Below are 14,934 nucleotides of genomic sequence, written 5' to 3'. Positions count from 1 at the left end.
TACATACATACATACATACATACATACATACATACTTACATACATACATACATACATTATAGACTGTTATGCCTTTCAGCATTCAGTCTGCAAGCTTCCGTGAATTTAATAAACATCGCCACAATCCTCTATTTGCAACTAGTGCTGTGGCCTCATTTAGTTCTATACCTCTTATCTTTAAATTGTTATAAACTGAGTCTAACCATCGTTGTCTTGGTCTCCCTCTACTTCTCTTACCCTCCATAGCAGAGTCCATTAATCTCCTAGGTAACCTATCCTCCTCCATTCGCCTCGCATGACCCCACCACCAAAGCCGGTTTATGCGTACAGCTTCATCCATCAAATTCATTCCTAACTTAGCCCCTATCTCCTCATTCCGAGTACCCTCCTGCAATTGTTGTACCAGCAATCATTCTTGGTACTTTCATGTCTGTTACTTCTAACTTATGAATAAGATATCCTGAGTCCACCCAGCTTTCGCTCCCGTAAAGCAAAGTTGGCTTGAAAACAGACTGATGTAAAGATAGTTTCGTCCAGGGGCTGACTTCCTTCTTACAGAATACTGTTGATTGCAACTGTGAGCTCACTGCATTAGCTTTACTGCACCTTGATTTAATCTCACTTACTATATTACCATCCTGGGAGAACACATATTCTAAAAACTTGAAATTATCTACCTTTTCCAGCTTTGTATCACCAATCTGACATTCAATTCTCTCAGATTTCTTACCTACTGACATGAATTTTGTCTTCAAAAGGCTAATTTTCATACCATACTCATTGCACCTGTTTTCAAGTTCCAAGATATTAGACTGCAGGTTTTCAGCACAATCTGGCATTAAGACCAAGCTGTCAGCATAGGCCAGACTGCTTACTACATTTCCACCTAACTGAATCCTTCCCTGCCACTTTATACCTTTCAGCAGATGATCCATGTAAACTACGAACAGCAAAGGTGAAAGCCTTGTCTAACCCCTGTAAGTACCCTGAACCAAGAACTCATTCTACCATCAATTCTCACTGAAGCCCAATTGTCAACATAAATGCCTTTGATTGATTTTAATAATCTACCTTTAATTCCATAGTCCTCCAGTATGGCAAACATCTTTTTCCTCAGTACCCTATCATATGCTTTCTCTAGATCTATGAAACATAAATGCAACTGCCTGTTCCTTTCATATCATTTTTCAGTTACCTGGCACGTACTGAAAATCTAATCCTGACAACCCCTCTGTGGTCTGAAACCACACTGGTTTTCATCCAACTTCCTCTCAACTACTGATTGCACCCTCCCTTCCAAGATGCCAGTGAATACTTTGCCTGGTATACTAATCAATGAGATACCTCGATAGTTGTTGCAATCCTTCCTGTTCCCTTGCTTATAGATAGGTGGAATTACTGCTTTTGTCCAATCCAAAGGTACCTTACCAATGCTCCATGCCAATCTTACTACTCTATGAAGCCATTTCATCCCTGCCTTCCCACTATACTTCACTATTTTAGGTGTCTTTTCATTTATTCCTGCTGCTTTATGACAATGGAGTTTATTTACCATCCTTTCCACTTTCTCAAGCGTAATTTCACCAACATCATTTTCCTCCTCCCCATGAGCTTGGCTGTTCGCAACACCACCAGGAAGATTTCCTTTTACATTCAAAATATTCCCTCCACCTGTCCATTGATTCTCTGGGATCTATTATGAGTTCACCTGAATTTCTCATAACACCGTTCATTTCCTTTTTCCCTCCCTTTCTAAGATTTTTTATTGCTGTCCAGAAAGGTTTCCCTGCTGCTTGACCTAGCCTTTCCAGGTTATTACCAAAATCTTCCCACGACTTCTTTTTGGATTCAACAACTATTTGTTTCGCTCTGTTTCTTTCAACTATGTACAAATCCCTGTCTGCCTCGGCCCTTGTTTGGAGCCATTTCTGATAAGCCTTCTTTTTACGTTTACAAGCTGCTCTCACTTCATCATTCCACCAAGATGTTCGCCTTTTCCCATCTTTACAAACAGTTGTTCCTAGGCATTCCCTTGCTGTTTCTATTACAGCATCCCTGTATGCCACCCATTCTCTTTTTATAACCTGAACTTGCTTACTGTCTACTGTTCAAAACTTCTCACTGATCATATCCATGTACTTCCGTCTAATTTCCTCGTCCAGGAGATTTTCTACCCTTATTCATTTGCAAACAGATTTCACGTTTTCTACCCTAGGCCTAGGGATACTTAGTTCACTACAGATCAGATAGTGGTCTGTATCATTGAAAAATCCGTGGAAAACTCGTACATTCCTAACAGGTTTCCGGAATTCGAAGTTGGTTAAGATATAGACCATTGCGGATCTGGAACCCCTAGCCTCCCATGTGTAGTGGTGTATAGCCTTATGCTTGAAGAATGTATTCGTAACTGCTAAACCCACACTAGCACATAAGTCCAGCAAACGCTTCCCATTTCCATTAGCTTCCATATCTTCCTCACATTAACAATCACCCTTTCGTATCCTTCAGTTCTATTTCCAACTCTTGCATTGAAATCGCCTATTAGCACTATTCTATCCTTGCTGTTGACCCTGACCACGATGTCACTCAATGCTTCGTAAAACTTGTCAACTTCATCCTCATCTGCACCCTCACATGGTGAATACACTGAGACGACTCTCGTCCTAATTCCTCCAATTGCCAAATCTACCCACATCATTTGCTCATTTATGTGCCTAACAGAAACTATGTTGTGTGCAATGGTATTCCTGATAAACAGTCCTACCCCATACTCTGCCCTTCCCTTTCTAACACCCGTTTAGTACACTTTATAATCTCCTATCTCTTCTTCGTTATCTCCCCTTACTCGAATATCACTTACTCGTAGCACATCCAGGTGCATCCTCTGTGCTGACTCAGCCAGTTCTACTTTCTTTCTTCCATAAGCCCCATTAATATTGATAGCTCCCCATCGACTTCCATTTCGTTCGCCAAGTTGTTTGCAAGGAGTCCCTCGCCTGTCAAATGGAAGTGGGACTCCGTTACTCCTATAGGTCTGAGGCTTACTTAAAATGTTCCGAGCTTGGTAAATTCATGAAGCAGGATGCTACCCTACTTACACATAGTCCAAGTGAGGATCTCTCCTCTAACGGGTTATGGACCACTGGTGGATTGTATAGTCCTAGCCGCCTGAGCACAAGGAGGGCCATGACTCAGAATATGTCTGAGATGCCCACTCCCATTCCATAGCAACTGGTATCCCGACTCTCAGGACCACTTACTAAGCCACTCAGCGGTTGCCCACGGTTTCACGAACTAGGATGTGACTACAGTAACCCACACCATGAGAACCTATTTACAATGAAAATAATTTTCTCTACAGTTCTAGTGCCAAAGGTACGTTGTTCTGGATATTACAGTGTGTTGCACAATCTTGCATTGTATTTATACATCATATACGCAGGTAAAAATAAGTTATATACTATTAATTATGTGTTCTTACCTTAAATAAACTCATAATAAAATACACACAGCAGATGTTTCATCACATAACCTCACAAATAATACGATCGTCCGTACATAAATACATAAATAATAACAGTACTAATAGATGTAAAAAATTTCATAACCACACCACACAAGTAATAATAATAATTTGTCGAGCTCAATATTTTCATTATTTACCCATCGGCTAGAGAATTATATAATCATAGAGAAAGAACACCAGAAGAACCTTTTAGATGTAACAGCCATGCCTGAAGAAGCCTGTGGTGGAGATCATAAAGTTGTGATAGCAAAACTGAAAGTAGGAAAGATTGAAAAACCGTCATTAAGAAGAAAGAAAAGAATTAAAGCAACAAAGTTGGAGCAGAAAGCATACAAGAAGAATTTCAAAGGGAAATAATACCCTTGGTATGGTGGTAGATCATCAGGAAATGTGAAAGACAAAGAGAGACACTGTTGGAAAGATAGGGTAAAGATTAAAGTGAAGGAAAAGAAAATGGCACGGAAAACATGGAAAATATCCAAGACTGAAGAAAGTAGAAGAAAATATGTGGAGGAAAAGAATTTGGCCAAGAAAGTAGTGGAGGAAGAAAAGAGGAAAAACTGGGCCTTATTCACACAGAAATTGAGAGATGATGTGCAGGGCAGCAAGAAATTACTGTATGGTATCTTAAGAAATAAAAAGAGAGATCAAGTAAACACCAGATTTGTGAAGGATGAAGGCGGCATAATATTAACAAAGCCAGAAGATATAAGAAATAGATGAAGAGAGTATTTTCAGAAGTTGCTGAACATAAGTACTGATGACAGTCATTCAGTGGATGACCAGGAAAGGCAATTAGTTGATAAAGAAATGGATAAAGAAATTACAATGAATGAAATTGAAACGGCAGTAAGAAAGATGAAGAATGGAAAAACTGCTGTAATAGATCAAATTTGATTTTCCATGTAAGTAGTGTGGTGAACAGGTATAACTTGAAAATATTATTTTCTCACCCATGGGTAACTAACACAAATATTGAGCTCAAATTATTATTATTATTATTATTATTATTATTATTATTATTATTATTATTATTATTATTATTATTATTATTATTATTATTATTATTATTATTATTATTATTATTATTATTATTATTATTATTATTATTATTATTATTATTATTATTATTGATATTTTCTGATTATTATTATTATTATTATTATTATTATTATTATTATTATTATTATTATTATTATTATTATTAATTGTATGTATGGCTATTAAGTGATGTACATCCATTTAGTATTAGTGTTATTATTTACATAGTTGAATGATCGTATTGTATGTGAGGTTATGTCATGAAAGTATTAGTATTATTATTTACATAGACAAATGATCGTATTGTGTGTGAGGTTATGTTATGAAACGTGTGTTGTAGATAGACATTGATATCAGTTCTGTTAATGTAAATACCTGTGAATTAATATTATAATTTATTCTTACCTGTATAATTCTATACTATAATTGTGAAACACACTGTAACTTCCACAATGGTAATAGGCACGAGAACGATTGAGAATATTCTGTACATTTTAATCTGTGTACTAGACACTCTAGAATTTTCACGAAGATATTTTTTGTAATGTAACTTTCTAGAAGCCTGGCCAGGCATCTGTATAAAGAGACGATCTTGATGGTGAAGTTAGTTATTGAGAGTTACTGTTAAGAGAGTTATTGTTTAGTAGAACACCTGTTGTGGTTAGGCTGACATGCTGATGTAGGCAGTCGGTAGTCATCTGTTCCAACTGTGTTCCAAGGTTGTAACCTCTATGTGCTGTATTATTCAGTTGTTTTAAAATGGTGGCTTGGTGATGGGAGTATTTTGTCTGTGCCAGCAGCGATTAAGGTTATGTGTGTGGTTAATTTGTAAATACGTGTAAATAAAATAATTGTACAAACTGACCGCATCTCGTGTGCGTATTTGTTTATTCAGACTTTATTTTTAACTTGTTAACAACTGCTATTGGACATGTTATTTGCGCATTTATTACAAAAATATGTTCTCTTTCATTTCTAATTTCCTTTACGGAACAGCAGTCGACTGATATTACTAATCAACTCCGACATTGCCTTGAAACGTCAACGATAGAGCTTGCTTGTGGACATAGCGATGAAGCGATACCGCAGATGATCGATCGCATGCAACATAATCACTGGGGTGCATAAATATCGGTAATGGAAAAAATCACGCACACTTAATCACTCGTAATAATGGATGTGTCAGTAATAGGACTCTTGTTGTATCTGAAGGATAATACACAGTGTAATATAGGAATTTTGAAGGGTCAGATAAAACTGCCGTTATAACGGGTTCTCGTTATATGCCATACTTGCTATAGCGGACTTCTCTTGTACTGTATCTTTAACATGCCAATATCATATGACGTGTTGTGTCAAGTGGGATTTTTTCCACCCTTCAAATTTCCAACTACCTTTGCTGCATTTAAACACGTGATCTTGGGAGCTCGATGCTGACATTCTACTACTATTCCACAGAGGAGCTCTCCTGAGTGATGCTAATTGAGTAACAATGCTAGCAAATCTGATATTATAGTCTATTTTTAAGATGTATTGTGATGCCAGAAGATTAATGGGATAAAATCCCAAATCTGCCATTAGAAAACAACATATCATCCAAGCAATACATACCAGGTGTATGCATAAGTTTTTGTGGTCAAGAAAACATGTAATTTTCAAGGGAAATTCATTTTTTATTTGTTCAAATTATTGGCCATCGGCTTCTACACTCTCCGCCCATCTTTCAAGTATGTTATGGATACCATGCCAGAAAAACTGCTTGTCTTTTGCAGCAAACCGTTCGTCGAGCCATTTTCCAACTTCCTCAGAATTGCTGAAGTGCTGCTCTGTGAACGCGTGCCTCTCTGATGTGAAGAGTTGATAATCAGATGGCACCAGGTCAGGGAAGTACGGCGGGTGCAGGAGGATTTTCCATCCAAGCGATTTCAAGGTGTCTTTTACTGGTTGTGCTGTGTGAGACGGCGTATTTTCATGTGACAAAATCTCTTTGCCATGTCTTCTGGCCCATTCCGGTCGTCTTTCGATCAATGCGTGATTTAAATTAATCATTTGTTGGCGATAGTGTTGTGCATTAATGGTTTCGCCGGGCTTCAAGAGTTCATAATACACAATGCAGCTCTGGTCCCATCAGTCATAAAGAATAGTCTTCTTGCTGAAGTGATTTGGCCTTGTGACAGCCATGATTTTCTCTGCTTCAGGTTTTCAAATTAAATTCATTTTTCATTACCGTTCACAATTCGGTACAGAAATGATTTTCCTTCATGGCGTTGAAGCAGCATTTTACAAGTGACTTTGAGATTTTCCATTTAGTTCATTCAAATCGTGTGGGACCCATTTACCGGATTTACGGATCTTCACCATTGCTCATAAACATCTGCTGATTGTTTCTTGTGACACATTTAATGCTTGTGCCAATTGCTGTTGAGTTTGAGTCCAGAGCGCGCACTGTCTTTCATATTGAAATCACCACGTTTAAATTTTGAAACCATGTCTTGCATGTTTAATCAATGGAGCATGTTCACCATATGTTTTTACCAGCAAACGATGACTTTCCACAGCCTTTTTCTTTTGATTAAATAAGAAAAGCAATGCGTGCTGCAAATATTATTTTTCACGTACAAGTGTCTACATGACCACTGAACGAGACAATACAGATTCTAGTGTTTGGCAGACTCAACTTGTGTGTGTTGGTAGGTTAAATATCAGGCAAACAAACTGATGTATGTGTCAAATTAATATATTGCGTACTGTTCGCTGATGCCATCTGTAATGAAACTGGAAAAGACTTATGCATACGCCTGGTATATTTGCAAATCTGAACAAAATATTTACACATCTCCATAATTCAAATGTTTGATAAGTTAGATTTATTTGAACATTGTATAACAATTCAAGATTCGACTGAATGAGAGTTTGTCTTCAGAAGTCTGTAGTTTATTGCTACTAAGAAATGGACTTATAAAAGGAGAAATTTAAATCATTTTTATTTACGTGTTACATGAAAATACATATAATTAATATAACTTATACATAATAGTTTAGGTCTCTCTGTGGGACAAACGAACATATGTCAGCCTCTGCATTCCAGATTCGAATCTTGATGATTACGATTAAAATTTATGTTGAGCAAAGTTGAGGCTTGGACAGGTTTTACCTAGGACCTCCAGTTTCTCTTTGTCACCACCAAGTGAGTTGGCCGTGTGTGTAGGGCGCAGCTGTGAGCATGCATTCTGGAGATAGTGGGTTTGAACCCCACTGTTGGCAGCCCTGAAGATGGTTTTCTGTGGTTTCCCATTTTCACATCAGGCAAATCCTGTAACTGTACCTTAATCAAGGCCATGGCTGCTTCCTTCACACGACTATCCCATCGTCGCCATAAGACCTATCTGTGTCGGTGCGACATAAAGCCAGTTGTAAAAAATTCTTTGTCATTACTCTGAAATGAAGGATGGACATTGTGGACGCTGTCAGTCAGCACATTGGGCACTAGTTTGGGTTTTATCAGCTGAATGGCACTTGACTGAAATCAGTTTTAGCCATCAACATACAAATATATCTAATTACTGATCTAATGTAAGTCATGGGTATATTTTAGACACATTCTAAATAGAATCTATAAGTTATGAATCTGTAGATTTCTAGAGAGTATGCTGTTGCAGTTAATACATCTATTCACTCACCATTTAAGGATCATGAAGCTTTCTTACTGAATGGACTTCATGGGTAAGATACAAGAATGAACTGGGCATAGATTAAATTTGTGTTAATCCACTCTCATGATCCACCAGAATGCTCTGCCAGCCATATCAGAAAATAACTAAATTTTTAGAGAAACACTTCGAGATTTTGTACCATTACCCTGTATCACCACCTTTAATTTCTTTAATTTATGCAGATAAATGTGCAATATTTTAGACTTAATTTTGTAAGCATAATTCATAGCCTTCCCTTTTATAGCTTTACTTTTACTTCAGACTTCCATAATAACTTTTCCTTTTTGTTTGAAATTCCTCTTAGGACACTGATGACGTGGAGGTTTTATGGCGACTCAGTCGAGCATTATACAGTCACTCCAAACAGGAACGAGATAGCAAGAAAAAGAAAGAGTTGGTTGCTGAAAGCTTTCGTTTGATAAAACATGCTTTATCTTTGGAAAAGGATAATTGGGCTGTCCACAAGTGGTATGCAGTGCTTCTGGATGCTAATGCTTCTCACGAGGGAATTAAAGCTCGCATAAGTGAACTCACTAATGTAAAACATCACTTACAGGTATGAAAAGTGAACATAATAGAAAATTATGATTCATTCATTATCATGGCTAATAAAATTATATTTTATGAGCTAGTAGTTATCTTAAATTTTACAACTTTCCCCTTAATATTGAAGATTTTCAATTCAGTCTGATTGAGATGTTCTGTGTGGAAACTAACTGTAATAGTTTCCCTGCATAAAGCTTTGTCCAATTATTAATTGATTTTTCCTTCCCATAATCCTTTCTTCAGCAGCTTGTATTTATACTTTGATGAGTGATATGTAACTGAAAGTCCTCAACATACATTTTTACCTGAATATCAAGGCTGTAATTGAATATCCCTCTTTTCTGAACTACAGATTATTGATCTCATAATGTTTTATAATTTTCATTGGCATATGTTATTTAAATCATTAATCACAATGAAGATTAAACACAAGCACACAGAAGTTTGCAATCTGGTTTTCTGATGGGACCTATCACAATGATTTATATAAACAATAACATTACTATTAGATGATAACTTGAAACTTTGCAAACTTCAAACTTTCATGTTTGTGTAAACTAGATCCACAAACATTGTTCAATCGGAAAGCATATATTGATTGTTTGTTTAACATGTCTGCAAGCAACATTTCAATTTCAGTAGCCCTGACTGTACACCAATATGGAATCTTTTGAATAGAAGTTGATTATTTTATATCAAGGACACCCTTGTCTATACAACCACCGTTTGTACATCTACTTTTCTTTGATTTTATGTATTGAAAACTGTATGATGCTGCTATTATAGTTAGCAGAAACATAAATTGAACAGCTACATAATTGTGCATTTCTCCATTTTGTTACATATGGTGGAATTTAGGAATCAATTTTAACTACAGAAGATCATCTGCCATTATATTTTCAAACTTGCAAGTCGAAAACCAATGACTGTGCCATGCTCTGTCATTCGGAGACTCGAGTGTGAACGAGTACCAAAAAAAAAAAAAAACGAAAATCATAAATCCCGTATTCAACAGCAGAGTATCAGGAAGTTGCTAGAAACTGAGAGGGGTTCGTGGTAGGTACAGGAAAATGCAAATATGAGGAAATGAGAAAATGTACACTGATGTCAACACCAAGAGATAACATGTATTTTAAAAGAAAACAGGAATTAACAAGATTAATAGAATTGGAATCGAGAGAACATTTATCAAAAGAGAGAGTTGAATCCTCATATAAGAAAATGTTACACAGTTGGTTAAATCAGCCACAGAAAATTACAATTCAATAAAAGCCAAGTGGGCGGTGGTTATTTAAAGTATTTCCTGCTAGCAGAAATGAATACAAAGCTGAACTACCTAGAAACAACATATAGGGAACAAGGAATTGGTAAGCGAGGAGAGGGAGGATGAATCCTGCATCGGTATTTATTTGAATTTAAGCTAGAGGGAAGCATTGGAACACTGTTCTTTGTTTAGGATTTAGTATAATAATTTTGAAAGCAAATCTTTGTCCATATATCGTCGCACTATATCTTCCACAGAATTAGATTTAAATGATTGAAAATTAAATTCTCGCTATAGAGGAATGAATGAGATATTACATTTTTTAAAAAAGAAGAAAGTTCAAGTTAGAGCCTGCAGGGTGAAACGGGAGGCAAGCTCCCAATGTTCAATGTTTCAATAAAACATAACAGTTCGCTCACCCAGCATCACACGATGCACAAATCCAGTTGGTCAGGATTAAAATGAATGTGCACAAGACATGCATATCTGCCGAAGGCCCTCCACACAAGACCGCTATCAAAGCCGGACTGACTTGAGAGGGAAATAATTGGCATATTTATAGCAGCGAACAGTGGAGGCATGGAGCAGCTTCAAGAAAGTTTGATGACGTCAGTAGTCACATGTCAGAGAAGCCGATGGAAGCTCAGCATGGTTAGTAGGTTGGTGGGAGGCGAAGATTGTGGTTGTACGAGAGTGTTGAGCAGGTAAAGAATTATTTTTCTTGCTATTTTAGGGAGCGCATTACATACTCCCACTGCCAGATGAAATCCGAAGGATTGATGAAACATAGAATGTGATGACGTAGTTGATGTCCCGTCTTCTCAAAGGAGAAACGATCGTTGAAGATGGAAGTTGAAGCAGTTGGGAAGAAGAAAATAAACTAAAAAAGAAACAAAACTGCCAGCAGAAAAAGTCCAAAAGATGCAGGAGAAAGGGAAAGGGGATATGCAAAAAGGGACTGGACAAAAAAAAAGAAGGGAAATAGGAAAAAAAGGAAGAACAGAGTGGAAAAAACCACGGTAAACGGAGTAGAAATAAGAGAGACGTCCAGACCGTTTAGATTATCTCAACTAATTGTACACCGGGCGAGTTGGTCGTGTGGTTTGAGGCGCGTGGTTCTGAGCTTGCATCCGGGAGATAGAGAGTTCGAATCCCACTGTCGGCAGCCCAGAAGATGGTTTTCCGTTGTTACCCATTTTCACACCAGGCAAATGTTGGGGCTGTGCCTTAATTAAGGCCACGGCCGCTTCCTTCCAACTCCTAGGCCTTTCCTATCCCATCGTCGCCATAAGACCTATCTGTGTCGGTGTGACGTAAAGCCACTAGCAAAAAAAAACTAATTGTACAACAAAAATTTTTCTATCTAATAATTACAAAAATTTTCTTGTGGTTGAGAAAAGATACAAATATATTTTTAATATCCCAGGATTTTAATTTAAATTTATAATATAGCAAAAGAGAAAAGAAAAGAGAATATCAAAGTGTTTCATGGGACATCTGAATAAGCAAAATATCATGATTTAAGAAGCAAAAGGAGGAAAGAACATTGAGGGCAAAGTAACAAGAGTGATAACATGTGGCAAGAGGGAAAAAAAAGGAAAAAAAAAAATTGTTAACATGGAAAAATTTACAGGCACAATCACACATCCTTTGTGAGTGAACACATGGCGCGTCAGTGCTGTAGCTGCAGGAGTGTGGTAGTGACGACTCTTTGTTCTTGTTCCTGCATAGTGATTTGTGACAATGGAAAAAACTGAGATTCGAGCAGTGATTAAATACTTTGTGAAGAAAGGTATGAAAGCAAAGGAAATTCATGCCGACTTTCAGAACACACTGGAGGACTCTGCTCCTTCATTTTCAACTGTTGCCAAGTGGACCAGCGAGTTTAAATTTGGTCGGGAGAGCTTGGATGATGATCCGCGTAGGGACGGCCAAAAAGTGTTACGACCCCAGAATTTATCGCTAAAGTGCATAAAATGGTCATGGAAGATCGTCAACTGAAAGTGCGGGAGATTGCTGAAGCTGTAGGGATGTCTTCTGAACAGGTATATTATATTTTAACCGAAGAATTGGGTATGAAAAAATTATCCGCAAGATGGGTGCCGCGGCTCTTGACATTGGACAATAAACGCACCAGATTGGAAATGTACGAACAAAGTCTGGCCCGTTTTCAGTGCAACCAACAAGATTTTTTGCGCAGGTTTGTGACTACAGATGAATCATGGATCCACTACTATACCCCAGAGACAAAACAGCAGTCAAAGCAGTGGAAACATGCTGATTCACCACCACCAAAGAAAGCAAAGGCAGTGCGTTCAGCCGGAAAGGTCATGGCCTCAGTTTTCTGGGATGCAAAAGGCATTCTGCTGATAGATTATCTTCCTACTGGCCAAACAATTACGGGGCAATACTATGCAAACCTCCTAGACCAACTACAGGAAAAGATACGTGAAACAAGGCCTGGTTTGGCAAGGAAAAAGTCATCTTTCGTCAGGACAACGCTCTGCCGTATACAAGTGTTATTGCCATGGCAAAACCATGAACTGGGGTACGAATTGTTGCTACATCCACCTTATTCACCTGATTTGGCACCATCATACTTTCATCTATTCCCCAAGCTGAAAATTTTCCTCGGTGGATGGAGATTTTCTACAAGGGAAGATCTGACAGCCGAATTGGAGAGGTATTTTGCAGGCCTGGAGGAATCTCATTTTTGAGATGGGATCAAGGCAATGGAACATCGCTGGACCAAATGCATTAGTCTACAGGGAGACTATGTTGAAAAATAAAAGCAGTTCCATCGAGGTAAGATACTTAATTCTAGTACATTCCGAGAACTTTTCAAACCACCTACGTATATCAGTACCTCTAAGATCAGACATAAAGTGAGGATTGCTTCACGTGTTCCTACATTTCTTCTGAAGCCAAATTGATCTTCTCCCAACTCAGTTTCAACTTATCTTTCCATTCTTCTGTAAATAATACATGTTAATATTTTGCAGGTGTGAGATTCTAAATTAATGGTGCGGTAATTTTCACACTTTTCAGCACCGCCTTTCGTGAGAACAGGTATAATAACATTCTGCTGAAAATCGGATGGCGCTTCTCCTGTCTCATACATCTTACACACGAAATTAAATAACCTCGCCTTGCTTGTTTCTACTAAGGCAGTCAGTAATTCAGAGGGAATGTCATCAATTCCAGGTGCCTTGTTCCTATTCAGATCTCTCAAAGCTCTGTCAAATTCTGACCTCAAAATTGGATCTTCTATTTCATCACCATCAACAGACTCTTCCTGTTCCAGAACCATATCATCTACGACTTTGCCTTGATACTACTGTTTAATATGTTCCTGCCATCTTTCTGCCTTGTCTTCTTTCCCTAGAAGTGGTTTTCCATCCGAGTTCTTAATATTCATACGCCTAGTTTTCCTTTCTCCAAAGATTTTCTTGATTTTGCTGTATGTTGCATCTACCCTTCCTAGGACCATACAACCTTCAACATCCTTGCACTTCTCTTTCAGCCATTCTTCCTTAGCCGTCCTACACTTTCTGTCCACTTCATTCTTTAATCGCCTGTATTCCTTTCTGTCCTCTTCATTTTTTGCACACCGGGTGAGTTGGCCGTTCAGTTAAAACCGCGCAGCTGTGAGCTTGCATCCGAGAGATAGTGGGTTCGAACCCCGCTGTTGGCAGCCCTGAAGATGGTTTTCTGTGGTTTCCCATTTTCACACCAGGCAAATGCTGGGGCTGTACCTTAATTATGGCCATGGCTGCTTCCTTCCCACTCCTAGGCATTTCCTATCCCATCATCACCAAAAGACCTATCTGTGTCAGTGTGACATAAAGCAAAAAAATTTTTTTTTTCATTCTTATACTTTCGTTGTTCCTCAATCAGATCTAGTATCTCCCGAGTTATCCATTGATTCTTAGTTAATCTTTCCTTTCTTCCTAAGATTTCTTCAGCACCCCTAGACACCTCATTCTTCGCGACTGTCCATTCTTCCTCTATTGTGTTTCGTTCAGCCTTTCCATTCAGGCCTTGTGCAAATGTTCTTTGAAACAATCCCTCACATTATTTTCTTTCAACTTGTCTAGATCCCATCTCCTTACCTTCCTTCCTTTCTTCAACTTCAGGTGGCATTTCATGACCAACAAGTTTTGGTCAGAGTCCACGTCTGCTCCTGGGAAAGTTTTGCAATCCAACACCTGGTTTCTGAATCTCTGCCTAATCATAATGAAGTCAGTTTGATACCTTCCAGTGTCTCCAGGTCTTGTCCACATATACAACCATCATTTGTGGTATTTGAACCAAGTATTAGCAAGGACAAAATTGTGATTGGTGCAGAATTCAACCAGCCGACTTCCTCTGTCATTCCTTTGTCCCAATCTAAATTCTCCTACTGTATTACCTTCTCTTCTTCGGCCTACCAGTGCATTCCAGTCTTTCATCACAATTAGATTCTTTTCACCTTTTATATATTGTATTAAATCCTCTATCTCTTCATATTTTCTTTTGATTTCTTCATCATCTGCTGAACTAGTAGGCATATAGGCGTGCACTATTGTGGTGGGTATTGATTTGGTGTCTATCTTGACAACAATAATCCTTTCAGTATGCTAGTCGTAGTAGCTTACCCACTGCCCTATTTTTTTATTCATTATTAAACCAACTCCTGCATTTCCCCTGTTTGATTTTGTGTTGATAATTCTGTAGTCGCCTGACCAAAAATCCTGGTCTTCCTGCCAACGTACTTCACTTATACCAACTACATCTAACTTTAGTCTATTCATCTCCCTTTTTAGATTCTCTAATCTACCACAAAGATTAAAATTTCTAACATT

At 38.0% G+C, this 14,934-nt stretch overlaps 1 protein-coding gene across 2 annotated transcripts in view; it reads left to right on the top strand.

Moving 5' to 3' along the window:
* LOC136876167 (regulator of microtubule dynamics protein 1) overlaps positions 1–14,934 on the top strand; it is a 113,650-nt gene that overhangs the window by 61,858 nt on the left and 36,858 nt on the right. For both annotated transcript variants that reach the window (XM_067149899.2, XM_067149891.2), the window contains exon 3: positions 8,585–8,836. In XM_067149899.2, the coding sequence (XP_067006000.2) occupies positions 8,585–8,836 (252 nt within the window). The remainder of the gene's footprint in view (positions 1–8,584; positions 8,837–14,934) is intronic.

This window comes from Anabrus simplex, chromosome 1 (genome assembly GCF_040414725.1).
Source record: "Anabrus simplex isolate iqAnaSimp1 chromosome 1, ASM4041472v1, whole genome shotgun sequence".
Classification (NCBI taxonomy): domain Eukaryota; kingdom Metazoa; phylum Arthropoda; class Insecta; order Orthoptera; family Tettigoniidae; genus Anabrus; species Anabrus simplex.
The sequence above is the reverse complement of the archived record's forward strand: the minus strand, read 5'-3'. Positions and strand labels throughout refer to the sequence as shown.